General features: G+C 45.2%; 1 protein-coding gene across 10 annotated transcripts in view; it reads right to left on the bottom strand.

Moving 5' to 3' along the window:
- The window catches only part of CELF4 (CUGBP Elav-like family member 4), an 861,314-nt gene that overhangs the window by 392,314 nt on the left and 441,922 nt on the right, over positions 1–27,078 (bottom strand). For all 10 annotated transcript variants that reach the window (XM_039544851.1, XM_039544847.1, XM_039544850.1 and 7 more), the window contains exon 3: positions 15,648–15,696. In XM_039544851.1, coding sequence (XP_039400785.1) covers positions 15,648–15,696 — 49 coding nt within the window. The remainder of the gene's footprint in view (positions 1–15,647; positions 15,697–27,078) is intronic.

Here is a 27,078-nt window from a genome sequence, read left to right on the forward strand (position 1 = left end):
TCACTGAAAACATATTCCTGTTTTCACTTTCTGGGCTTTTTTTGTTTGTTTGTTTTATGAAAACCTGGATAAATTTTGACCAAAATAAAGATTTGGAGGGAAAAAGTGCTACCGGCTCTACTTGTTATTCAGCTTTCATCACTAAAATGGCTTGTGGTTAATCAAAATGTGTGCTAGGTGCGATGAGTGTGAGGAAAAGCTTTCGAGAGATGGTTCAGAGAAGCAACCAAACTTTAGCTGAAGTTTATCCAAACTTATTTCAAACTATGTGATCTCCTAGTTGAGCAGGAAACCTCAGAAGAGTAGATTTCTAACTAGATTTCTTTATGCAAATGCAAATTTGACTATGTAATGCAGGAAGTCTGACTAGATGATCTACAACAGTGTTTCTTAACATTTTTGATACCAGGAACCAGCTTGCTGCCTTCCTAAACTGTCTCAGGGAGATCTCAGGGACCAGTTGAGAAACACTGATCTACAGATTCCTTCTCGCCTTAAAAGCTATTAATTAGGAATTTTGTGTTCCTCCAGTCCAGAGAATAGCAATGTTCTGGCCCTTCCATTTAGAATCATAGACGATTAGGGTTGGAAGAGACTTCAGGAGGTCATCTAGTCCAACCTCCTGCTCAAAGCAGGACCAATCCCAACTAAATCATCCCAGCCAACGCTTTGTCAAGCCGGCCTTAAAAACCTCTAAGGATGGAGATTCCATCCACTTATAGTACTGGCCAAGAGCAGAAAGCACAGAGTCACGTGAACACAAATGTGGAGGAAACCAAACTGCTTTGAACTTCAAGAAACACATTTGTTCCGGCCTGCTGGTGGTAGAAGTTCCCAATCAGTTCTTGCCTGAGCCAAACCATCTCTCGATCCTCCCTAATCAAAAATCTGGTTTCCTATAATGTCTAGAGACAGGTCCTTGATCCCAGATTTAGTTCAAGATCTCAAGCCAAATATTCCAGGGGAAAGGGATAAATTCAGGTCATCACAGACATGGAGAAAACAACCACATTTGGATCAAGATTTGAACTTCGCCATAGTTCTAAGGTGTTCTTGTATTTTGTGCCTTCGCCCAAGCTGCTTCAGTCCTCACACTTGAGTGGAGCTCCCTGTAAATATCCACTACACTGCCTCAGTATCCTCCTTCACAGCCCTTCTTAAAACCCTCCTTTGCCATGACACGTACACAAACATGACAAAGGCTAGGTACATGGTGTGTTGAGACCACTGCCTCTCCCACTGACCGTTCCTGACTCACTGTCTCCTTGTGTTCCCTCATCTGTCCGTCTCCACCTATTGTTTCTTTTCTTAGGCTTAGATTGTAAACTCTTTAAGGCAAAGACCATCTTTTTGTTCTGTATCTGTACAGAGCCTTGCACAACAGGGTCCTGCTCCATGTCTGGGGCTGCTAGGCATTACTGCAATACAAATAATATCGAACAATAATTCTGATGCAGAGCATGGGGATAGTAGCCTGGTTTAGACCCATCTCTAATGAGGCCTTATTTAAATCACATCATTTTCATTCCATCTGGCTGGGATACCTGGGCTGGTCTCCCACCCCTTGTCCTTGTTATCCATACTTAAAATAAAATAAAATAATGAGCATCAGGAGAAACAAATCAAATGTGTCTTACATTGTGGCAGCGTAATTTCAACTTAATTGAATGGCTACTTGCAAGCTTCAGTGTTTGTGGTTTATAATCAATGCATCTGGCCATTCTTCAGTGACTCATGAGATGGATAAAATAAAGATTTGGGGAATTAATTACCTGTTAGACAACATTTTCATGGGCAGGAGGAACTGTGCAGGTCGTGCATTCCTACAAAAACCATTCAGCGCTACAAAAAAAACCCCACTAAGGGCTCAGTCCTGATGCACGTGAGTAACTTTACTTATCTGAGTAGTTCCACTGGGCTATATTCTAGTCTCAGCTATGCCAGCAGCAGCTCCCACTGGACTTACTGTGATTTTACATTTCCAACGTGACAACGCGGTGTAAGACATTAAAAATAATGGAACAGAAAAAAAAAATAGAAATTGCAACTGACTTTAAAGGGAAACTGACCAGTTTACTTTCATTGCTCAAGCTGAATGGGATGCAAAAATTACACAACACTAAACAAAAGCATTGACAGTGAAAATAAATATGATTATTATGATTTTTTCAGCTTGGATAATGCAAGGTGCTTTGTAAGTAACATGGCTGAGCATTTCTTATAAACAACATGTGATTCTTTGCGTCAAGAACTCAATGTCTCTAATGATACTCAATGAATTTAATTGGCAGTAAGAACGGGTAAGATCACCCCTTAGTTAAGGCTAACCTAACTTATTCCCTACCTGCTTTTTAAAGCTGTGGACCATCTGCAGATCTCAAAGCACTTCACACAGATCAGTATCATTACCTTCATTCTACAGGTGGGGATACTGAGGCACAGAAAGAAGTCCCTTGTCCAGAGGCACCCAGCAGGCCTGTGACAGAAGCAGGAATAAGAACCCAGTTTCATGATTCCCAGTGCATTAGGGATCTGTAAAGCCCAGACTGTCTTTGGGTAAAAGTAACACATGTGGCTCATAAAGCTATCCAATTTATCAAGGAGCTAGGAGGGATAAATTCTAAAAATCTGCCCCAAAATGAGTTCACGTACACTCTGCAGATTATAGAGCAACTGAGATCTGCAGTGCAGACCATGGGAGGGGGAGTATTTTTGCCCTATGGCACCTTGTGAGTCTCAAAATTTGTTATAAACCCTGATCCTGTAATCTAGGATCTGAACAGGTATCTGTCATTTGTAGCGAAGGGGAAAGACTCTTCAGTCATCACACAGTAAAACCCTCACTCAAATCAATGACAGTTTAGCCCGCTTTAAGATTGCAGGACTGAGACAGTCTTATTTTAAATGGCTCAATTCTAAATCTCTTTGCAAACAACAGAGGGCACCAAGTACTGTTCAGATATTTCCTGGTGTCTGCACCATATTAAAATGCACTTTTAAAAAAGAATGTGGATTACCCAGGAAAGTGAAGGGTTTGCCCCCAAGCAAATGGCTCCAGGAAGAGCTCAGCACCTGGTACAATGGCCTGAATTTCAGAACTGTCTATACATAGCTTGAATGAAGGCTTGAATATCTGTAAAGTGCCAGATTCTACAAGGTTATGTTTATTTAAGGCTCAGTAAAACAATTCTGGGTCCTTCCCACAGCTCAGCTGCACTGGAAGACAGAAGCATGGAAATCACAGCACCATCCAGGTTCAAGCATGCACATCTCCCTGGTTTCCATCTAACAGACTTGTGACCAGGCACGACAAGCTGTCACCATGGAGAGGACCCAAGTCCTCCTCATCAAGGCCCCACTTCTGCAAAGTTCTTAGGCACGAGCCTAACTGTAAGCATGTGAGTGGTCCCATTGACTTCAGTGAGACTACTCAGGTGCTTAAAGGCAGGCCCGGGCTTAAGTACCTTACTGAATCAGGGTCGAAAAGCACATGCTCCTTAGTACTTGACTTTAACTTTATTAGCAGTGAGCATCAGACTTTTAGAGTTGTAGGAGCAAGACACTAGAGGGAGACATAACCGTGTGTGCTAAGCCAGGGTGTTACTTTCAGACTTGGGATCTGGGTTCAGGCCCTTCTTTAACGATGTCCATGTTAAACTCACATGATTGTCAAACCTACCTAGCAAGGAACAGGCTGGTGCTTCCAGAGCATGCACAAAGTGCTGGCTACTTAGCTTAGTCAGATACTGGATCTGAGGCGCAGACTGCACTACAACATTTTGCTGTGTTGGGAAAAAACCCACACACCTTCTCCAACATAGTGATACCAGCAGAACCCCTATTGTGGACACAACTAGGCCGACTGAAGAGGTGGTGTAGCTATGGCAACAGAACTGCTACTGTCAGCTTACACGGCATGGCCACTAGGGGGCTCTGCTGGCAAAGCTATACTGACAAAGGTTCTGTACCTAGATAAGGTCAGTTTCCCTGATGAGTTAGGGGAAGCCATATATATGCCAAGGAGGAAACATGGATTACATGTAGAGTCAAAACCAAGCAGCTATGAATGACAGGGGCTATAATTCAGTTGTGGGGGCCTGGTGCTATCAACTGTGAGAGAGAAGCATGAGTGCTTCACTAGAGCTTCCTGAAGGAATTAGAAACCCATAATTAATGCTTCGCTTAGTGGGTACTTTTTAAAAACATGGATCCAAAGTCAAAAATGGATTGTCATTTTGAGAGCTAAGATATCTTCTTGGGAGAAAAACCAGATGATGGAACTGCTTGCGTTACCTTTGGATTTGCATGCATAGAACCACACCACACCCTCTGCTGTGTCATCTACAAGAAATCAGCCCACCATCAAACTGGTTTGTTCTCCAAGATGGTGCACAAAGTTTGCTTTGCAGAGTTCAACAATATTATCCACATTGATTAGTGAATGGGTTAGGCATGAACATAGCCTCTGAGGGCAAATATGGGGCATTCATTACCTAAAAATCCTTCAGCGCAAAAAGCTGACTTTTTCAGTGAATATGCTACTGTTTCCAAATTGTTCCTGTTTTAATTAATGTATTCAGCTCATGTCTAGAGGGGAGAGTGCTACGTATTCCATATTCATGCTCAGAAAAAAAGAAATTAACTCTCAGGTAAATTAAAGATTTACTTTAAAAAGCTACCCCCAAAATAAATAATATACAAAAGTAAAACAACATTTGGTCATCTTTTAAAAAGTTTTTTTAAAAAAAACCCTCTCTTTTCTGAACTTTGTTTTCAAAAGTTTTAATATGACCACCCATTGGAGATGATAGCTTCATGCTGCTGGTGAAAATTATATTTACCAAAATATTTTGTGGATGAAAAATGGCTTTTTTCTTAAACTGTAAAAAAAATTCTTGCAGAAGATGTTCAAAGTAAACATTTTCCAGTTTTTTGATGAAAAAATAAAACTGAAACTGATTCATGAAAAAACAATTTTTTTTCAGATTTTTTTCAGTTTTCAAAACAGAAAACTGAATGTTTCAGTTTTCATTTAGTTGACAAATCAAAAAATACTGCAGAAGTTTTCATGTAATTCATTTTTGTTAATGGAAAATGTATAGCATTTTTCTACTAGTTCTACAGTTGTGGTTTATACCATGGTAATGAAAGAGACTGTATGTGAGAAAGTATAACAGGAAGTGTGTATCTGCATTTCTGCCCCTTATTAAGTGGAATGTCAGGTCTGCTGTAGTGTTCGTGGTTGTATCACCTCCTAGTGGCTGGTGAACCACAAAGGCTATGAGCCCCAACGCTACTAAAGCTAACAGAGATTTGCCTTCAGCTCAAGTGTCAAAGTTGTATTTTGGAGATTAGAGAGCCTGGATTCTATCTCTTACTGTGGATCACCACCTCTTGTGCAGGTATAAAAGAATACATTAATGGTAGATATACATATATGCCTAAATGACCCAGTTCCTATGAAGATGCTTTGAAAATTTCAACCCTAGTCTTGTATTTGTAAATTACAAGGAAGAGCCAAACAAACCCTCTCTCTTGAGCACTGAAAAGAAAAAAAAAACAACACCCTCCATTGTGCCTTTTCATTTTTAAAGGAAGACTGCTGTAACCATAACTACAATTATACCTCAGATAGCAAAATATATAATAACAGGTTTGCTTTTTCAACTGTTTAGGGAGCCAATTCATTAGCAACCTCATTCATCTACAAGGATTGCACTTATTTGGCTATATTATAATAAAACACACATCACTTCCAATAAAGGGAATGCATTTGCTATTGATGTGCTATAAACAACTATGCAGAGAGGGGTTATTACATCTCTGTGTAATAACAAGCCAATTAGAATGATGAGCAAAGCCCTTGCAATAAAGCCAATGCACTCGGAGTGATTATACTAATGCATTCTAACTGTTCTGTGCCATAAATACTTTGCAAATTAATTGTGGAACATGTCTATAAATGCATTATTAATGCCGTATAATAACTCATTGACAAGCAACCTTTACATTACAAAGTTACCAGGATTGTAATGTGTCCCCAAGTTCAACTGTGGTGTTGAGTTGTGTTTACAGAGGTGGAATTTTATAAGGTTACATTTTTTTTCACTTGAACCTTTGTTTTCGCCACCCTCGGTAGTTTGTTATTGTCCTATTGTTTAAAAGGCCTCAAATGTCACTGTATGAATTGCTGGGCCGCATTGCTCCACACATCTGAAAAGCTGGACATTCACAGTCCCTAAATCCTAGTCCCATGACCATTATTTTCAATATTATTTGTATTATGGTAACATCTAAATGCTTCCGCCAACCCCATGGTGCTGGGAGCTATGCATCCATGAAGTATGAGGCAGTCCCTACCCATCAAAACATTATAATAAAAGTAGACAAGAAATCCACAGGGTAGGAGGTTACGTGACTTGCTGAAGGTCACTCAGCAAGTCAGTGGCAGAGCCAGGAATAGGATCCTGGTCTCTTGAGCATGTAATACCCTGGACCATGCTGCCTCCATAAGTTCTCTTATGCAGACTGAGGGTATGTCTACACTGCAATTAAAAACCCACTGCTGACCCGTGCCAGCTGACTCGAGCTCACAGGGCTCAGGTTAAGGGAGGCTTTTTAATTGCAGTCTAGATGTTCAGGCATGGGCTGGAACTGAGGCTCTAAGACCCTGGGAGGTGGGAGGGTCCCAGAGTTTGGGCTGCAGATCGATCTCAAACGTCTACACTGCAGTTAAACAGTCCCTTAGCCGGAGCCCCTCAGCTGACATGGGCCAGCCACGGGTGTATAATTGCAATGTAGACATACCCTATGTGCCCTCTTATAAAGCTACTTAAAATTCATGAAAAATGTTTTTATTCCTTTATTCCTTTAACATTTGGTTAAAAAATACACTCCTTAGTACACACAACTTTAATGTACAGAAATGTATGTGCTATGGGTCTGATTCAGTCACCATTGGTAAAAACAACGAGGAGTTCTTGTGGCACTTTAGGCCTGGTCTACACTAAGGGTGGGGGTCGAACTAGGGTACGCAAGTTCAGCTACGCGAATAGCGTAGCTGAACTCGAAGTACCCTAGTTCAACTGACTTACCCATCCAGACGCGGCGGGGTCGAACTCCGCGGCTCCAAGGTTGACTCCGCCACCGCCGTTCGCGGTGGTGGAGTTCCGGAGGCGACCGGAGCGCGCGGGGAGTTCGAACTATCGCGTCTTGATTAGACGCGATAGTTCGAACTCGGAGAAGTCGAACTCACCGCATCGACCCACGCGGTGAGTATGGACCTGCCCTTAGAGACTAACACATTTATTTGGGCATAAGCTTTTGTGGGCTAAAACCCACTTCATCAAATGCATGGAGTGAAAAATACAGCCCACAAAAGCCTATGCCCAAATAAATTTGTTGGTCTCTAAGGTGCCACAAGTACTCCTCATTGTTTTTTCTGATACAGACTAACACAGCTACAACTCTGAAACCTGTTACCATTGGTAGGAATCGATCTATCAATTTCCGTGGTGACAGAATGCCCCCATATGAACAAAACTGCTGTGTCCCCAAGACATAGCTTGATAGGTGAGGGTGGAATGCAATGCACTGACCATTACAATAATCCAAACTGCATCAAAATATAAGAGCTCTGCATATAAAGCTTTTCAGGGCCCACTATCTCAGACACGCATGTGACATTGAGGAGGTTGTGAAGGCTAGGACCAGGGGCGGCTCTAGGATTTGCTTCACCCCAAGCAGGGCGGGGCGCGCTCTGGTGGTCGCCGGTCCCACGGCACCGGTGGACCTCCCGCAGGCATGCCTGCGGATGCTCCACCGAAGCCGCGGGACCAGCGGCCCCTCCGCAGGCACGTCAGCGGGAGGTCCACCGGAGCCGCCTGCCGCCCTCCCGCAGGACGCTGCCCCAAGCGCGCGCTTGGCGCGCTGGGGTCTGGAGCCGGCCCTGGCTGGGACTATAACAGCGTTTAAAAGAGAACTAGATAAATTCATGGAGGTTAAGTCCATTAATGGCTATTAGCCAGGATGGGTAAGGAATGGTGCCCCTAGCCTCTGTTTGTCAGAGGGTGGAGATGGATGGCAGGAGAGAGATCACTTGATCATTGCCTGTTAGGTTCACTCCCTCTGGGACACCTGGCATTGGCCACTGTCGGTAGACAGGATACTGGGCTAGATGGATCTTTGGTCTGACCCAGTACAGCCGTTCTTATGTTTTAACTAGCAGAGAGGTGACTGTGGAGGCACCGAAAAGAATCATCCAGAGGCATCCTGAGCCAGCTGAATAATATGCATACACAGGTACCTGTTTGCTCTTGTGTTTATCCCGGTTTTGAGAATTCGGTCCTGTGTGTTTAGCAATAGCTCCCTCTCAGGCATGAGGACCTACTCTTAGGTTTCTACAGCAAGAAGGGAGATGTTTGTTGCCCAGGGACCTTAATCAAAGTCCCACGGAAAGCCACGTGCCACTAGAAACAATTTCTGTGCAAAATGGGATGCTGGGTTATCCTAACTCTACAGGGAAAATACCACAGAATCTCTAACTTCTCTTAGGCAAAGCGAGTCTCCTCCATAGCTCAATGACATCAAAGGAAAGATTCCCTTTGAATTCAGTGAATTTCAGATCCAGAAGGTTCAGTCATTTTTAGTGGCATGATCAAGCAATCTAGGGTCTAATCCTGGTTCTACCTTTGGCTATGTCTACATTGCAACTGGGAGGACTGATTGCGGCACATGTAGACATATCTCCAGCTAATTCTGATCTAGTAGCAATAGCAGTGAAACCACGGCAGCATGGGCTAGCCCCGCTCACTCAGGGTTGTGGGTACATAGACACATGCCGCCGCAGTTTCACTACTGTTGTTAATTGAGCTAGCTTTGATCTCACTAAATCAAACTAGTTTGGGTGTGTCTACACGCTATGTCCTCACACCTCCCAACTGCAGTGTCCACAGAGCCTGGGGGGAGTCACTTAGCCTCTCTCACTATGGGATAATGTGGCTGAAAAACTCGATGGCCCGTCACAGCACTCAACAGCAGCCAAACACTGAGGGCCGAGACCTTGGTTTAAACTCTCTGCAGAGTGACACCTCTGCACTGCCACAATCCCCATTAGTGCTGTCTCCACTGTCCCCACCCTGCAAATGGGGTTTGGCCCATGCCCTATACTAGAGACCAAATTGTTGCCTATGCAATTGCACCCAGAGCCTAGTATCAGGCTCCTTTTCCCCTGTGACTCATTATTTTATCTTCTCCCTTCATCCCACTGGATTTCTTTAAGCAGCTTATTAGATTATTTTTAAATAGCCTTTTCTTTGTCTTGTTTTCTCCCCATTATGCAGTGATACTGCAACTCAGCACCATGCTATTGTTTAATATTGAATATGCAATTGTCATAAACAGATAGTTAAGGGTTAATGTCTCTTTTACCTGTAAAGGGTTAAGAAGCTCAGTAAACCTGGCTGACACCTGACCAGAGGACTAATAAGGGGACAAGATACTTTCAAATTTTGGTGGAGGGAAGTCTTTTGTTTGTGCTCTTTGTTTGGGGGTTGTTCGCTCTCGGGACTAAGAGGGACCAGACATCAATCCAGGCTCTCCAAATCTTTCTGAATCAGTCTCTCATGTTTCAAACTTGTAAGTAATAGCCAGGCAAGGTGTGTTAGTCTTATTTTTGTTTTCTCAACTTGTAAATGTTCCTTTTTGCTGAGAGGATTTTACCTCTGTTTGCTGTAACTTTGAACCTAAGGCTAGAGGGGGTTCCTCTGGGCTATAGGAATCTGATTACCCTGTAAAGTATTTTCCATCCTGATTTTACAGAGATAATTGTTACCTTTCTTTCTTTAATTAAAAGCTTTCTTTTTAAGAACCTGATTGATTTTTTTCCCTTGTGTTAAGATCCAAGGGGATTGGATCTGGACTCACCAGGAATTGGTGGGGGAAAGGAGGGAGGGATGGTTAAATTCTCCCTGTGTTAAGATCCAAGGGGTTGGATTGGTGTTCACCAGGAACTTGGTGAAAAAGCCTCTCAAGGCTGCCCAGGGAGGGGAAGGTTTTGGGGGAACAGAAAGTGATCCAGACACTGAAATTTCTGGATGATGGCAGTGTTACCAGATCTAAGCTAGTAATTAAGCTTAGAAGTGTCCATGCAGATCCCCACATCTGTATGCTAAAGTTCAGAGTGGGGGAGGAACTTTGACAGCAATTAATAGATGTTTGGGTTTGGACTTTTCTTTTTTTTTTTTTGCTTCCTCCTGTAAGAAAGTCTTGTTTGGGGCAAATGTCAGGAGGAGGAGATATATGGGAAAAAGTAGATGTCGTTTGCAAAGAGCTGGAAATCATCTTTCAAAGCAGTGAGCGTAAGAGAGTCAATTAGCTTTTGTTTAAATTGATATAGCCTGTGATGAGGATCCAGGGCACATTGAGGCCCAGGGATGTTACATGTCCAAGGTCAGACAGCAAGTGGGTGGCAAAAGCAGGCGTGGAACCCAGGAGTCCTGATTACCAGCCCCGGAGCTATTACCAGTTCTTTATACATGTACAAAGCTGATGGTAATATTGGTCCTCAATGAAAGTCATGTCTAGTGGTTAGAGCAAGAGACAGGGAGGCCCTAACTCACTGGATGACCATAGGCAAGTCACACTGTGCCTCAGTTTCTCTAGGTGTAAAAGGACTGTGATGACTCTTACTGAGCTCATGGGGGTGTCATGAGATCTGCTCAGCATGGATCTCCCTCAGCATGCATGCATGAGAAGGGGGCGTAGCTGGCTCCCGCATCAGAGCTTCCTCTCTTCCCCCAGATGGCTCTGCGTGAGTCTGGGGATCAGTGCGAGAGGAGGGAGTGGTCAGACTAGGAAAGGAGTCTGTAGACCAAGTGCCAGAATTGGAAGGCTTGTCCCTCTGTGTCCACTGGCATTATGGGACAGTGCTGACACTTCCACAGCCTCCTACCCAGTTTGCAAGGTGGCTTCTCTTTAAGGAAGTCCAGTGGGAAGATGCACATAGGCACCACCCACCCTCAACAGAACAGAAGATTTGCCCTGAGATTTCCTCTCCTTTATCCCCCATTTCACCGGGTTTCCCATAGCACGGGGCAATCAGGTCCATAAGTTTTGCCGAGCGCTTTGAGATCCATGGGTGAAATTGCACGGACAAGTGCAAATTATTCTTCAACGTTACGGTAATATTCCACCTGCATGCTCAAAACTGTACTGCTTACCTTGAACGAACGTGGGTAGCTGTAAAGACATCTCACCCAAGAACTAGGATGAATCAGAGCCAAGTATAAGGAAAACTAAATAGTTCATAACCAGGCTGCTTCAAAACTAGTTTATGGAAAGGAATCTACCCCCCGCCCTCTATTTTCCAGCCGCTGTTTACAGGGAAACCATTCTGATTAGAGGGGCATTTGCCTCCCCAAATAATGAAATCATGCAAGTCATTGGAAATTCATGACAAACAAAACTTTACAGCAGCTGCCATCACATCTTTCATCTAGGAGAGAGAGAGAGGGGTGTTTGTTCTGTGATGCCTTGCGTGCAGAAAACACTGTAATGGAATTAAATGGAGACTCTTGCAAAACCCTCTAATCCCTCTCTGCAGGGCATTGCTACCTTTCAACTCTCAGCCACCTTTGGACTTTATTTAACATGCTTTTCGTTTTGTTTAGTCTAGCAATTTCCTGTGAATCTTACATAAGGCCCGGGAGATCTCCTGACTTCACTCCCAGGGTCTTTTCATTCAGAGATTAACATTGGGTCAGTGTATCCCATTGTGTATCTATCTCTTAGCACATCTTCCTATATGGATCTTCTCTGTTAGCTCTGGGAGGGAACAATCCATCTAAACCTCACTAACAGAACAACTGGAGTGGAAGAAGAATCCTTTGTGTTTAAAAATCTTTTGCCCAATACAAGCCAGGGGAATCTAGAGGCTGGGTTTATTCCAAGTTAACAGCAAATGCTGCAGCCAAAGTGTCTAGTCAGTGCTAGAGATGGGGGGGGGGATGGTCAGGATACAATAAGAACTGATTCAAAATGTTTGCCCCAAATCACTTACCAAACCTAAAACCTTTCCTGAGATTTGGAAAACTCTGGTTAACTTTGCCACTTGAGCCACAATCTCCTGTCTTAACAGAAAAGTCCCATAGAAATGAATAGAAAATGCTAACACTTCAATAGGGATGTTTTCACAATGACAGAACTTAGCAAGTAATTATACTTTTTCTCTGGAGAATTACTTAAGCTATGGTGATGATCTCCTATTACAATCTCTACTATAGGGGTGAAATCATGACATCACGGCTGTAAAGGTGAGTTTTGCAATTGACTTCTATGAAACCAGAGTTTTGTGCTAAGTTTTTACAATAATGTCTAGCCCGACTAATTTCCTACAGAGATCTATTGATTTTACCCTGGATAAAACCTGATAGAGAATGTAATAAAAATGATAACCTTTCAATTAGTTATTTGACCCCTCATTAAGAATTCTATAGAAAGGATTCCACTCTCTGTTAAATTCTGAATGGCGGGAATTTCTTAAAACTCAGTGAAATTTGCAAAACACTTTCCCCCTGTAATGTAAACCATTGCTTTCCCCAGAAAAATAGAATTTAAAAAACTCATGTATTTCTAATTCAATGGGCACTTAGGCTAATGAAAATAACAAATAGTACTGAAAAGTGCTGTGATCTTCCAAACCAAATATTTTAGTGGGAGTTTTTTTTGAACACAGCCAAATAAAGGAACACGAAACAAAGAGGCACAGAGGTTGGAATGAAAAATGCAAAACGGATGCAGTACGCTACGAACCAGACGTCTTCCTCTCTCAGAGCAGATTCTGGGTTCAGATTTGTTTCAATTTTGGGGTGAAGGTTTGGGGGAAATCTGGGGCTTCTTATTTGATCTGAACTTGTGTGTCCATCACTACAAAGGACAAGATCTCATTTCACAGGGATCGCCTTCAACTACCTGGTAAAACAACACTTAGTTCTCCCTGTAATGCTGTGACAGGGCACCAAACACTTCCCCAGAGGCAGGGGAAGAGGGAGCGTCCTGTATCTGGTGGACTTTGGGAAAGCCAGGGGCTTTTGATATACAGCTGTGGGTTAGAGCCAGTCCCTCCTCCTCAAATAGGACACACGTGCTGTGCATAATAGCTACAACTTAAGTTTCTTTGTTGTTGAAGGGTTTCAGAGTAGCAGCCGTGTTAGTCTGTATCCGCAAAAAGAACAGGAGTATTTGTGGCACCTTAAAGACTAACAAATTTGTTAGTCTTTAAGGTGCCACAAGTACTCCTGTTCTTTTTGTTGTTGAAGTTGACCTTTATCTTGCAGCCCTAATGATGTCTTTTGATGTGCTCCTAAGATACAGGGCCTCCTCTTTAGCATTCTGCTTGCTGGGCCTGCTTTAACCAGTGGGCTCCCGAGGAGGGTAAGTTTTCACACAATGCCTCCCCTGGGTGCCAATTGTTCTTTTTTCCCATAGTTGCCCTTGAGTCATGCTGCCCTGCAACTTCCCTAGCCCAGAAGCAGCTCCTCCGTGGGGAATTGGGACAACGTGGCTTTCATTTTAATGCCAAACGCTTGGGCCTCGTCTTATGATCCTGGCAGAGAGACGCAATAAACAAGGATAGTGGGTGGGAAAGGGGAGATAATTAGCTAAAATACAGCGGGGAGGCGAGTGTCGGTGTGCTGGGGAAAGATGATTTAAACAGCCACCGATGCGCTTTGCAGTTCAAACCCACCTTCCTGAAAGCAGCTGCTGGCAAGAGAGGCTTAAAACCCATTCTAGAAAGCCAGGCACGTGTCTGCTATTAGCGATCTGCATAAAAGGGAGTGATTTGGAGGCACTAAGCAAACTGGCTGGCCTAATTATTGTTTGTTGGTGTGTCTAATTAAGCAGACAAAAGACCACCCCTTCATGCATGCTGTCATCTTGGGCTCTGCCGGTATGTGCGTCTGGCCCCAGCTGTCTGCGAGGCAGACCTATGGGGTCATCATTTAACAAGTGCCCTGGGCAACCAGATCATCAGCTGGGGCATAAATCGACATGTCTCCGTTGAAAACCATGGAATTCCATTGTGCTACACTAGCTGAGGATCTGAGCCATGGCTTTTAAATTTGCCTTTGCTGAATGAAGGAAACATGACATGATCATTCCTAATCGATACCATCGGAACATGCCATTCCCAAATCTTGCTTTGTTCATATGAGTAGCCCCTCAGACTTCAATAGTGCAAGGTTGATCCCTGAATTTGATTACATAGTAGAGGAGCTATTCCAGAGACCCCCGTCCTACACAATTACACCTAATAACCAACCTTATGGAATCTCTGTCAACGCACCAGTTCCACCCTTTCATAATGCCAAGTCTTCATCTATACCTTCCAATTGAATTCAGCCGCTGGTTATATTTGATCAAACCACTGGATCTCCCAATCTTTTGACTAAAAAGAATACAACCTCTGTTCTTTTACTGTGATTTGCTTCATTCACTCAAGACAACTGTTGTTGGATAATTCAGCCGTTGCCCATAGAAAGATGCAATTCTCATTAATGAAAAAAGGCCCAAAGAGTTTTTACCCAGAGAAGAACCAGATTATTATTAACAGAAAACTCTGGCCTGTTCAGACACTGATACTGATTCTATAATCACGAGCACGCACTGTGCAAGCTGTCCTGGACACACTTATTGGTAGTGTGATCAACAATACCAACCTCTTAGTTCAATCAAAGGAATAGGAAAGGATTTCACTGGAGTATGAAGAAACCACCATGTAGATAGAAACATAGAGATGTAGCCACACCATAGAATCTGATAAATAAATTATACTGGATAACAGAGTCCTTGGCCTACATAAACCTCCAGTATAGGGACCACATCTGACAGACAACGTCCTGTTTCAGGGAAGCCCAGTGAAGCATCTCCACGCTTTCCAACACAATTTTGTTTGAAAACCACCTAATGGAGGCAGCCCACTTGGGGTGACCCATTGAGTGGTCTCTAAATAAGGGGCTTCAACATCTGTCTCTCTAGGCATATGGATACGGGGGTGCGGGGTGCAGATTCTGATCTCAGTTGTGTGCAAAGCCAGAGTAACTCGTGTCGCTGAGATGAGAATCTAGTTAATATGGTATGTTCATCGGGCTATACGGGTACAGGTGCAGGAAATATCCTAGAACAAGTTTGCTTTCTCCAAAGGCAGAGAAGCTTCAATTCACGTTTAGTCACCGCAGTGAAACATAAGGGCTGGAGACACAGTAAAACACCCCGCCCTACCCCCAAGTTCTAACCCAACTGAACCATCACTGCCGTTTGGCCTACTGGCGGCACATGGTCTGCAAGAGACAAGGTGCTGTCAATGCCGTTAAACTTTGACAAGTCAGTGCCTGATGCTTCATTTCTTAACAAGGCAGTTATTTGTTTCCCAGGCAATCGCTGGCACCTGCCTGCCTTTTAAAATCAAATAATAATTGAATATGAGGAAAGTGAGACGAAGGAAAGGAGATTTAATAAAGAGAATCTTTGCTGCAGAGGGAATTTCTTTGGCAGTGATTACGCTGCTAATTGATCAGCGCATTGCCTGAGAGAAGCCAGAGACAACAATTAAACTTAGCGCAGTGGCTGAGAGCAATGTAGTCAACTACCTCCTCGGCTTTCGCTGTCCGCTGGCTTCACCTGGATTGGTCTGTTCATCTGCAAGGAAAAACAAAGAGAGAAGCGCAATTAACAATGGAGCCCACAGATCCCCTACTTGTGCCGCTGGGTTTTTAGCGTGCACCTTTTAGCAGCAGGGTTTTCTGCATGTGCAGAACACAGTAGCTATTTAAGAGCAGGCAACAAGAATGCAGAACAGTTAAGAGAAGGAAGTAATAGGGGTGGGTGGGGACATGGAGCAAGGAACCCTCGCCCCCTTATTTCCCGACCAGGGGCCAACAACCATGTGGCTGAGGGGTGCAGTGCTGGTGGAGGCCCAAGGAGGGCGGAGGTGAGCCCTGCACACCCTGCACCTGGCCAGCAGAGGTCCCCAGGCAGGCCCAGAGAAGAACCTGCTGTGATAGTAGCAGGACTGCTATTGTCGCTTTTTGCTCCCAGGGAGAACTCCTCCTAAAGGCTCTGCTGCAAAGAACAGCCACTGCTACTCCCTTCCTCTCTTGCACAGACTGTGGCACACAGAGAGAGAGAGAGAATGCTAGCATCAAACAGGTTAATGCTAAATCATCTGACCTTGTAAGAGGGACATACAGCATGCGCCTTTGTTTGTATCTTATATGGCTAGCGCTCCCCATTCTTGTCACTCCACCCACCAGTGACTTGAGTAGTTATATATTTAGGACCTCCATAGCCCTTTCCTCTAACCCGCCCTGGTCTCCTTTTACTCTGCGGTCCAGCAGGGTTGATTCCCTCCCCCGTTATTTTTGGTTAATCTCGGTTGAACAGCAAAGTTGGCCCCATTCCCCCGCTTTCGGAAAGTATTTCATAACTGTCTAGATTTATTCTAATTGCTCCGCAAACATATTTAGTATTAAAAAGCTATCAAAGTGGCTGACAAGTAGGTTAACATGATGGAGGGCCTAGAGGATCCTGCTGCATTGTTGTCTCGAGGGGGAAATGTACTTAGACATAAAGAGACTACAGTTATTATCACACTCACATTCAACACAAGAGAGGTCTGTCTTGCAGCTCAGTGCCTCCAGACCCTAGAGGACAATATCTGCCCACTCTTATGCCCACGCAAGGCCAGTGAAGTCAGGGGATTTGAACCAGCAAAACTAGCAGCAGAATTTGGCCATGGGGGGTTTACTCGGTCATTCTCCATTCTCTGGTTTTGGAGCTGCGAGTAACCTTGGCCACGTCTATATACTGACACATGAGCTGGGACTTAGCCCAGGATCTTCAACCGCCAAATCACAGGCCTCTACTACGTCAGCTGTACAAGCCTGGCTTTAAGGGGAGTAAGTTGTTGCGGTCGGTGCGGCTAGCCACTGGAGGAAGACCTGATCGAACATCAGTGGGGGCTGATCCAAAGTCCATTGAAATCAACGTAAAGACACCTGTCAAGTCAACTGTGGGCTCTCAGAGAGCCATGACAGCTGGAGTGAAAACTCCTTCCTATCGCTCTGGGAGAAGGGTCTGATGTGATCAACTGCAAGGGGTGTAGGGAAGTAGCCAGAGTCCCGGACAATGGCGAAGGAAACTGACCCCACTGGTCACTACTTTCTGAAAATGGGCAATCAGACGGGATGGAGAGAGGGGGGAAGGAAGGGAGAGAGAAGAGGCGGTGAGCATAGGAGAGAAAGAGAGAGGGAAGAAGCATCCAGTGGAGGGGAAAAAACTGGGGAAATTAATAAGTAAAAGGCTAGTGTAATTTAATGTGCACTATGATTTATGCACTTGACAATTTCTTTATAGACCAAAGAGAAAGTGCTGTGTGCATGGAGCCCATAATACAAATTGAGATCATCTTGACATGAAAGACACCAATTATAGGGAGACACATTGAGAGGGAAATAATTGAGTTTCCTCTCTCCATCCATAAAACTTTCTTCTCGTGGAGAAAGTCTGGGAGCAGGGAGGCAGCTTAGGGAAAGAGGAGGGGAGATACAGGCAGAGGGGCTCTTCCCTAATGGGGGAATAACCTACCTAGAGGAAAGGGAATTCAGAGAGCTGCACCACTCAGAGTTTCCTATGCAGCGTCTATCTGGGGAGAGAGATGCAGACAGGCTTTTCTAGGGAGGAAGCCAGGATGCAGATCCTAATCCAGGGATCTCAGAGGGGGTCTGCCGGTGGCAAGAGGCATCTTCATGGAGACCCCTTGTCTCTGCACCTATTGGTTGGCTTTGTTGACCCCTGGAAAGCATGGTGCCTTCAGGAGATATACTTCCATGGCTCTCTGTGTTGTAACAACCTGCAATGAACTCAGAGGAAGGAGCACAGGTTGCAGGAGGGAAGAGTTTGGAGGGGGCCCCAGGAAGCCAGTCTGTGTGCACATGGCTGGAATGCTAGCTGCAGCTGCAGCACCTCTGCCATGAGCTGTTTTACTAGAGAGCCAGTTTAGTTTTAGAAACATGGAGTCCACTCACAGCTAGCACATGGGGTATAAGAAACAGCTGTCCAATGAGCCCTCTAAAGGAGGAGAGCCCATGGAATGGAAGGGGAAGAGTATATTAAATTAGCTTTATTAACTTATAATCAGCTGCCTCCCCCCGAGCACTGGGAGGGGTTGGGATCCAGGGGTGGCAGCCTGGGTCCTTTGACTCCCATCCCCCCAGGTCACCCTGGGGGGCCCTCCTGAAGCATCTCCCATGGGGGTCAAGTGGCTTCACTCCATGTGCAGAGGGGACCATGGGCCTGGAACTTGTGGGCTGCTTTTCAGGGGAGATCTTGTGGCCCTCTAAGCTCACATCCCAGTGTACTCGGGTTACAGCTGGAGAGACAATGTGCCTCGAAGCCTGGATCTGAGATTCTCCAAAGTTTGTAGATGATCAGATCGGACATTTCCATTTAGCCTATGACAGAGACGGGCATGAGCTGAGAACCTCCAGCTGAGATCTGAATCCAACAGGTTCCAAATGGGTCTGGTTTTCCACCCACTTATACTAGCGTGAGCGGGGAGTAACTCCACTGAAGTTAATGGAATGATGCCCAGGCATAATCAGTGTAAAATTGGATGTAGGAATAAAGCGCCAGCAGGACATCACTACAGCATTCATGTAACCACGGGACTGCCAGAAGCCATCCGACAGCACAGATGAGTTACCCAGAGAGTTTTCCATGGACAGCTCACTAGCCCGTCACATTTCCCTTCAAAGATACAGATGAGATTCAGGTTCCATTTCACCCCCCTCCATCTGCCCCAGAACATCCTGGGCAGTTGCTACTGTGTTTACTGATAACGCCCACCTCCAAGGCAAAAGTCCTTTGAGATGCAACTTGCTTCCTAACCGATCTGCGCCAGAAGTGGGCACAGTGGCAGGGGAATTTTGTCTCCTAATCAAACATGAGATTTCAACTGGGATTCGCCATGTGAACAGCAGAGGGATCGTGGTGCTGAGCAGGAAAAGAAACCTCCAGCACAGGAGAAAATGAAACCGTAATGTTGTTAATCCAATTAACAGTTGCCTTTACTGACTAAAGGAAAGAAGTTGGTAAAGAACTGATAGGAGCTAGTGAGGAACAATCAAATGTAAAAGTCCCATTTAAGTATAACACACAAAGGCAAACAGCTGAACATTGACAAGATGTACAAGTGCTTATATACAAACACTAGAAGTCTAAACACTAAGATGGATGAACTAGAGTGCCTGGCATGAAATGAGGATACTGATAGAAAAGGCATTATGTAAACTTGGTGGAATGAGGCTAATCCATGGGGACGATAATACTAGGGTACCAACTATAGGGGGATGACAGAGTAGGTTGCACTTGTTGGGGAGTGGCGCTGTATGTGAAAGGAAGCATACTGATTACTCCAATTGTACCACAGAACCTCAATGGATGGAAATTTCATGCCTGAACAATCGGTGTATAGTAGCAGGAATACTACCAACCACCTCACCAGGATGGTGACAGTGATTGTGAAATGCTTGGGGAGATTAGAGAGGCCACCAAGGCAGAAAACACAATAATGGGAGATTTCAACAGCCTCATATTGACTGGGTACATGTCACCTGAGGACGGGATGCAGAGATACAATGTCTAGACACCATAAATGACTGTTCCTTGGAGCAGCGAGTCCTGGAACACATAAGGGGAGGGACAATTCTTGATTTAGTCCTAAGTGGAGCACAGGATCTGGTCCAAGAGGTGATACAGCTGAACTGTTCAGTACTAGTGACCAGGACGTAATTAAATGTAACATCTCGGGGCGGGGGGGGGGGGAAAGAATACCAAAGAAACCCATCACAGTAGCATTTAACTTCAAAAAGGGAACTACATAAAATGAGGAAGCTAGATGACAGAGGATGGATCTAAATTGCTCTGTTCTGTTCATTCCCTCTGAAGCATCTGGCACCAGCCACTGTCAGAAGACAGGATCCTGGGCTAGATGGACCATTGGTCTGACCCAGTGTGGCCGTTCATATGTTCTAATAACACAGAGCAGCAGCATTTATAGAATCACTGGACCACAAGAATTAGGGATGGGAATGACCTATTCATACTACTAGTCCAATTCGCCTTTGCCCATGCGTTAGTTTACCGCAATGTTTGTGGCTCTTTATTCTAGATGATCCTTGTTGGGCTGACACTAGTGAAAGAAATGATTTAATCTCACGAGTGAACTCACCACAGACTAGTAAACACATGGATTTATCCCAAACTCATTCAGCGACATGTTTCAAAGACAGAATAGCTCCCTTTGATCCGATTCATTGAGAAAGGACCTCTTACAATCCACCTGTTTGGGGTACTTATATGGCCCCAAATAAGCAGCATCTGCGTGTCTCGCAATCTTCAGTGTACTTCTCCTCGCCCAATCCCTGTGAATGAGGGCAGGGCTTTTATGCCCCTTCCACAGATGCATCGAGTGTAAGGCCAGAAGGGACCCTAGCGATCGCCTAGTCTGACCACACTGGCTGCTCTGGGCTCCCACTCTGCGGGGCTGTCATGACAGGGCTTTGTTGTAGGTGGGGACTGCGGTGCAGAGACACTAAGTGACTTGCCTAAGGTCGAACAAGAAGTCTGTGGGAGGAAAGAGAATTGAACCCAGGCCTGAAGCGATCGCTCTAACCACTGGGCCATCTTTCCTCATCCAGAAACATTGCACCTGAACACTTGCATAGTACAGGCCGACATATCTCACACCATGCAATCCTCGTTATTGCAGGCTTTATTCCTAACACTTTCTCCAGGCAGGAGACCCAAGGCGTATTCCCAGCTCTGCCCCGTCCTCAGGCAAGTCACGTCAGCGCCCCGGGCCTCAGTTTCCCCACCTGAGTTGGGACTTCTGTGGGTGCTGCTGTTTTCCGATTCCCATGCCCATTTGATCTGGCTCCATTACAGGAGGGGAACATCGGGCCCTCTAATAAATAAAACATGTAAACAGGCAGACGGGTGATTTGGGAGTTTTTACCTTGCTCATACAAATAACCTCCCATGGTACAACTCGGAGTAAAGCTTTCTGTCTCCCATGATCCTTTGCACCTTGCAGCTTCAGCCCCACCTGAGAGATTGCACTGCAGGTGCTACTAACACTTCTGCATATCTGGGTCCACAGGCGGATGCCCCCCAGCCATCCCCATCCCCCGCACTGCTAATACTGACACCTTAAATACCAGCCAGAACCGCCATCCCACTTTAGCCCACAACTCGCCCCACCCAGCCCCCAGCTGAATCTTCCCCGCACGTACAAACACGACATCATTTTTCATGTCCAATTACAGCAGCAGCGGTGCCACTGTTAAAAGACAGTGCAGGTACTCCTGTCAGAAAGGGTTTGAGTTACAAGAAGCGATGAATTACAGCAAGCCCTTTTTCAATTCTCTGCAGAAATGAAATGTCAGAGCTTGCTGCTGTATATTTCACAGCACCATCGGCTACAGGCCAGCGCAGGAATTAGACAGGGGACAGACGCTTCTCTGCATTGTGATTTTTTTTTTAAGGTTCTTTCCCCCATCCCACTCCCCTTTCTGCTCCCTCTGGCTTTGAAATTAATTTAGAGCAGGTAGAAGGATCGCCTGGGAATGGAAGGTGGAAAAGAGAGACAGCTGATTTCTCACTGACTCCATCTCTCTCCATTTTCTCTTTCCCTCTCTGTCTCTTCCACTGTCTTCTTCCCCAGCCTCATTCATTCGTATTTCTATTGCCATGGTGTCCAGAGGCCTCAGTTGGGACGGAGGCTCCATTGTGCAAGGTGCTGTACAGACACAACAGAAAAAAATTCAGACCCTGCCCCAAGCAGCTGGCAAACTGATTTGAGACAGGACGCAAAGAGCGAGAGTGACAAGCGCCAGGAAAGGAAGGGGAAGACAAGAAGATTATTGGAATTTGATTAATAATTATGTTGATGATGCACAAGCCAGGATAGAATCCAGCTCCCTCACCCAGAGCTGGGCTGCAGCCAGCCTGATAACTAGCAGTATAGGGGCAAGTTGTTGGACTCAATGCAGAAATCTCTGGGTGGAATCCTATGGCCTGAATTGTGCAGGACATCAGAGCAGATGATCTCAGGGGTCCCTTTTGAGCTTCAAAATCAATCAAAGATTTATAGACACTAGTTAGAGCTTTGAAGGCAAAGGGAGAGTGGATCGGCCAAGTAAGAAGGTGCCGTTTCTATCTGGTCACTTTTCTGCCCAAAGCTTCACTTTTAAACCTAGGAGGAGGAAAAGCCTTCATTCTCTACATCCCGTTAGGCTTAGAGGAAGGCAGTGTGTCCTAGTTGGCAGAGTACTAACCTGGGGCTCAGGAAACTCCCAGTTCTCCAACTAGTCTGCTGGGCAAGTCACTTCTTACTGCTCTGTGCCTCAGTGTCTCTAAACGTAAAATGGGTATAATGCTACTAACCTCCATGGAACAGCCCTTTGAGATCTGCTGTTGAAAAGTGCTATATAAGAGGTAATGATGATGATTATAATAATTTATAATAATTATTATAGTTTCCTGTGAACAAGTAACAAGCCTGCATCTGTAATTTTCACTCCGTGCATCTGAAGAACTAGGGTTTTTTTTACCCACGAAAGCTTATGCCCAAATAAATCTGTTAGTCTTTAAGGTGCCACTGGACTCCTTGTTGTTTTTGTGGCTACAGATGAACACAGCTACCCTTCTGAGAGTTGTGAACAACTAGTCATTTCCATCCCTGAAGTAGATTCACAAAGTGGAAATTAGCAGCTTTCCCTGCTCAAGTACAAGCAAAGCCTCAATTCCCCCAACATTGCCTCAGTTAACACACAATAGATCACCTCAATACAGCTAGCTCTGTCCTCTCCAACCACTTCTGACTGGGGAACAATTAGGAGAACTTGCAGCTTGAGGTCTCCATCGAATGGAGACTTGGAGTTATGTGAACGCACAATGTCATGGTAAAGACGAATCGGGAGGGTACAAGACAGACAGACTGAGGCAGAAAGTTGCACAGCAAACAGCATGGACCCCACAGCAGAGTAGGGTCAAGCCAGGTCAGTGCTTGGTATCTGATCCTGAGCCCACTGAAATTGATGGAAAGATTCCCATTGATTCCAGTGGGCTCTGGATCCTGGCTTTTCAAGAGACCTCCAGACGCACTCTCGTGCTGTATGAAGTGGAGTTGATGGGTCAGCAGGTAGCCCTCTGCCTTCTTAGACAGCACTGAACCAATGCCCCAGCCGTTAATAAGGCAAGAGGCACTTGCCTTTGGAAACAATGTATTGTCAGATGCTTTATGGGTGTATGTTCATTGCTAATAGTGAGGCCCAGGTTGAATTCCATGTTCTGCCACAGACTTTCTGTGTGACCACGGGCAAGTCACTTAGTCTCTTTGTGCCTCAGTGCCCCATCTGCAAAATGGGGATAATGGCACAGCCCTACCTCGCAGGGGTGTTGCAAGGAGAAATATAATAATGATTGTGAAGCGCTTTGAGATCTACTGAAGAAAATGGCTATATAAGAGGTCGGTGTCATTACTATAAAAATCACTTGTGGTTATTAAAGGTCTCGCGGCATTTTGCAAGAACTGGGGTGTTAACTGAGAGCCAAAGACCAATTCCAATGTTTGGGTAACTACCCTGCGTTTCCACCAGCTGCATTATTCACCTTCACTTCCTGTTCCAAAGGGTTGTATGGTGCTGGTGGGTGCAATTCAACCATGACTACATCACCCCACAGAGTCGGCTTCATTTCACTAGTGGGCAAATGGCAGCTCTCCAGCGATCAGCAGGAATGAAGCCCAGGGGACTACTCATGTGCTTAAAGTTAAGCACGTGCCTAAGTGCTTTGCTGGATCTGGGCCAGCGTGCTCAGCACCTCTAAGGATTAGCGAGCGAGCCCATAGCCTGCAAAGCATTTGGGGATTCAGGGACCAACGTTGCACTTGTATATGTGAGTAACTTTACTCCCATGGATAGTCTCATTAAAATCAACAAAGCTACTCAGGTGAGCAATGTTACTCACATTGCTAAGTGTTTGTAGCTTTGGGCCCATAGCTACTGTGTGATCTTTCAGGATTAAAGGCACCAATGTAAACTATATTAATGTCAAGGTTGGAAAGGACTGGAAATTAACTTACTATTTTACTATATTTCATATCTGATTGCAAAGTACTGGGCCTGATTCTGACTTACACTAGTAACTCCACTGACGTGACTAGAATTACAGTAGTGTGAACCTGCTGTCAGTGCCAGCAGATTCAAGCCAACCCTTTTATCCTTTTACCGAAACCAGATTTAGGATCAGATCTTCAGCAGGTGTGAATTGCTGTTGCTCTCTTAAAATCGTCAGAGCTACATTGATTTCCACCAGCTGGGATCTGACCCTCAACATTCTGATCTTTTAGCTACAACTCAGTGAAAAAAATAACAACTCCAACGGTACTGGAAGAAATTGGCCTGACTGCATCAGCAGCCTTATGACAAACTGGCGAGTGTGCGGATACTCGCTTGAGTAAAACAGTTCGAGCTGCCCCAGTTAATTAAACAACAGTGAAAGGCAACGTGATAAAAAAGTTATGGAAAACACCATGGCAGCATCCAGGGGGTAAGTGCTGGTAATGAAGAATGTTTCTGAGATTATTCTAGCCCAAACCTTATCTGTCTAGCATGGACTCTTAATTCCATTCTCCCCCTCCCAGATGAGACGTGTGTCAGAGCCGTGTACACAAATAGATGAGAAGATCTGAAATGGGATTGCATGAGATATGAAAAAAAATATCTTGAAGGGTTTGACCTTTACAAATCACTCACTGCTCTGGCGCCTACCTCCGAGAATGATTGCTACTGGCCATCCCTGCACTCCAAGAGTATTTTCTATATATCATATAAAACACATTATAATCCATCCATCTAACTATCGATTCATCTTCCCACCTGTCTTGTATATATAGATGAACCTAGAGGGGCTTTAGGTTCAGTGCGGGTTCATGCACAGAAACCTTTGGCTTGAAATCCCCAACTTCTCAGCTGAGAAGTGTTTTGGGCTGGGTTGGAAGCACTTGCTGATCTGGTTCATACCAATATAAAGTCTTTACAATTCAAAACATGCTACGATTTGCTCCTTGGAATGTTAAGCTGCCGGGGCTCAACCATTGAGCGCATCAGCACCTAAATGAAGCCAATGGGCATTGGAAGGCTTTCAGCACCTCACTGGAGCGCTCAGTGCCTGGCAGGATTAAGCCCTGTATCGCCGCAGGCCTGGAACAATAAAGTCCGATTTTTCAGAGCGAGAGGGACATCGCCAGCTTTGCTTTGCAAGAGCTGGTCACCGAACACGCCGCTAGTTTATATGCAAATCCGCCTCTGAAAGAGCCAAGGATCAGCTCATTCTGTGAAACAGCCTCACAGCACTGTGCAGTTACCTGGCACAAATGACTTGCGGGCTACGCCTGAAAACGCGCTCTCATGCCAGCAGTCCCTTGGAGGCCGATGAAGCTACTCCGGCAGAGTCAGGGACTGCAGGATCAGGCTCTTAATGGTCAATTACAAAATCCAATTAGTTTTAGGATTCCAACTGTACTGCAGTTAAATGGCAATTGTGTTCTATGCTATTCTATTCAGATCCATAGTTTGCACCTGTGACCCTGTGCAGAACCACTGGCACACCCCTCGCCCACATGTAAGTATTTTGCACGGCCACACTGCTTAACAATCAGCCATGCAATTTGAGTAGTGTAAATTATTTAGTCAATTTCACCCAGTGCCAGACTCAGCAGGTAAAATTCTGTTCTCCGATTGGAGAACATCCTTCTTGGAGCGCATTCTATGCCTGTGTCCCATTTGCAAGATGTGCTCTCCTTTATGCCAGGACAACTCCATTGCAAGCCATGCCCTGCGACTCCTCCTGTCCCTTCCCACTCTCTTTTGGGAGGCTAACATTGCTGGTAGTGCCATTGCCCTAAGCATGTTTGCATTCTCTTACTTCTGCCGCGTCGTGCCCCTCTGCAGGGCCAAGCATAACCTGGACCCATCTTTGCTCGATTTACAGCTAGAAGATAATGGGCCAGGTCATTGGTCCTGCAAAGTCCCCTTTGCACCGCTCTGGCAGAACAAAGGGGACGTAAGGCCACCCTAAGGGGGCAGGGATGGTGGTGAATGGCAGCTTGTGTAGATGTACTCATGTTGGCCATAGTCAGAAGAGAGGGGAAGACACTGTGGTGCACAAGTGAGTACATACCCAGGGGCATCAGACAGGTTTGGGTGCTGATGCCCACGTCACCCCATCCTCACTTCTATTTTTAGCAAGCTAGCTAGAGTACAGCTAGCACAGGTACGTCTACGGGAGCTGCCATTCACACGCTCGGCTGCAATGCCAACGGACCATAAGTGAGCGAACCACGGTGGGGAAGGTAATATCTTTTATTGGACCAACTTCTGTTGGTGAACGAGACAAGCGTTCGAGCTACAAGGAGCTCTGCTTCAGGTCTGGAAAAGGTAAGCAGAGTGTCAGAGCTAATTACAAGGTGGGACAGACTGTTTAACATGAGGGTAAAGGCACATGTTCTAGGAGACCATTTAAGATGAAGTGGCCAATTAACACCTCTGCAGTCATAAGACATAGGAGGGTTAGTGGGTTACAGAGTGTTATTACGAGTCATCCAGCCAATATCTCTGTTGAGTCCATGGTAGTCCATGGTTTTTAGTGTCTAGCAGAGCTACGAATTGAAACTCCCAGGCTCGCCAGGTGTTGTGTACGTTTTCTTTGAGGATGAGGACTGTCAGGTCAGATATGGAGTGATTGTTTCGTGAAAACTAGTTGCCCATGGGTGCGAAGATGTTTTTGTCTTTCATTCGGGAGCATAACGAGTGTCTGGTTTCACCCACATAGTTGCTGTTGAGGCATTTAACGCACCGGATGAGGCACATCACATTTTGTGAGAGGCATGTGTAAGATTCATGGATCTTGAAAGGTGTGTTGCAGTGGAAATTGATCACCATAGCAGTGGAGAGATGT

Source organism: Mauremys reevesii, linkage group 6 (genome assembly GCF_016161935.1).
Source record: "Mauremys reevesii isolate NIE-2019 linkage group 6, ASM1616193v1, whole genome shotgun sequence".
Lineage (NCBI taxonomy): Eukaryota > Metazoa > Chordata > Testudines > Geoemydidae > Mauremys > Mauremys reevesii.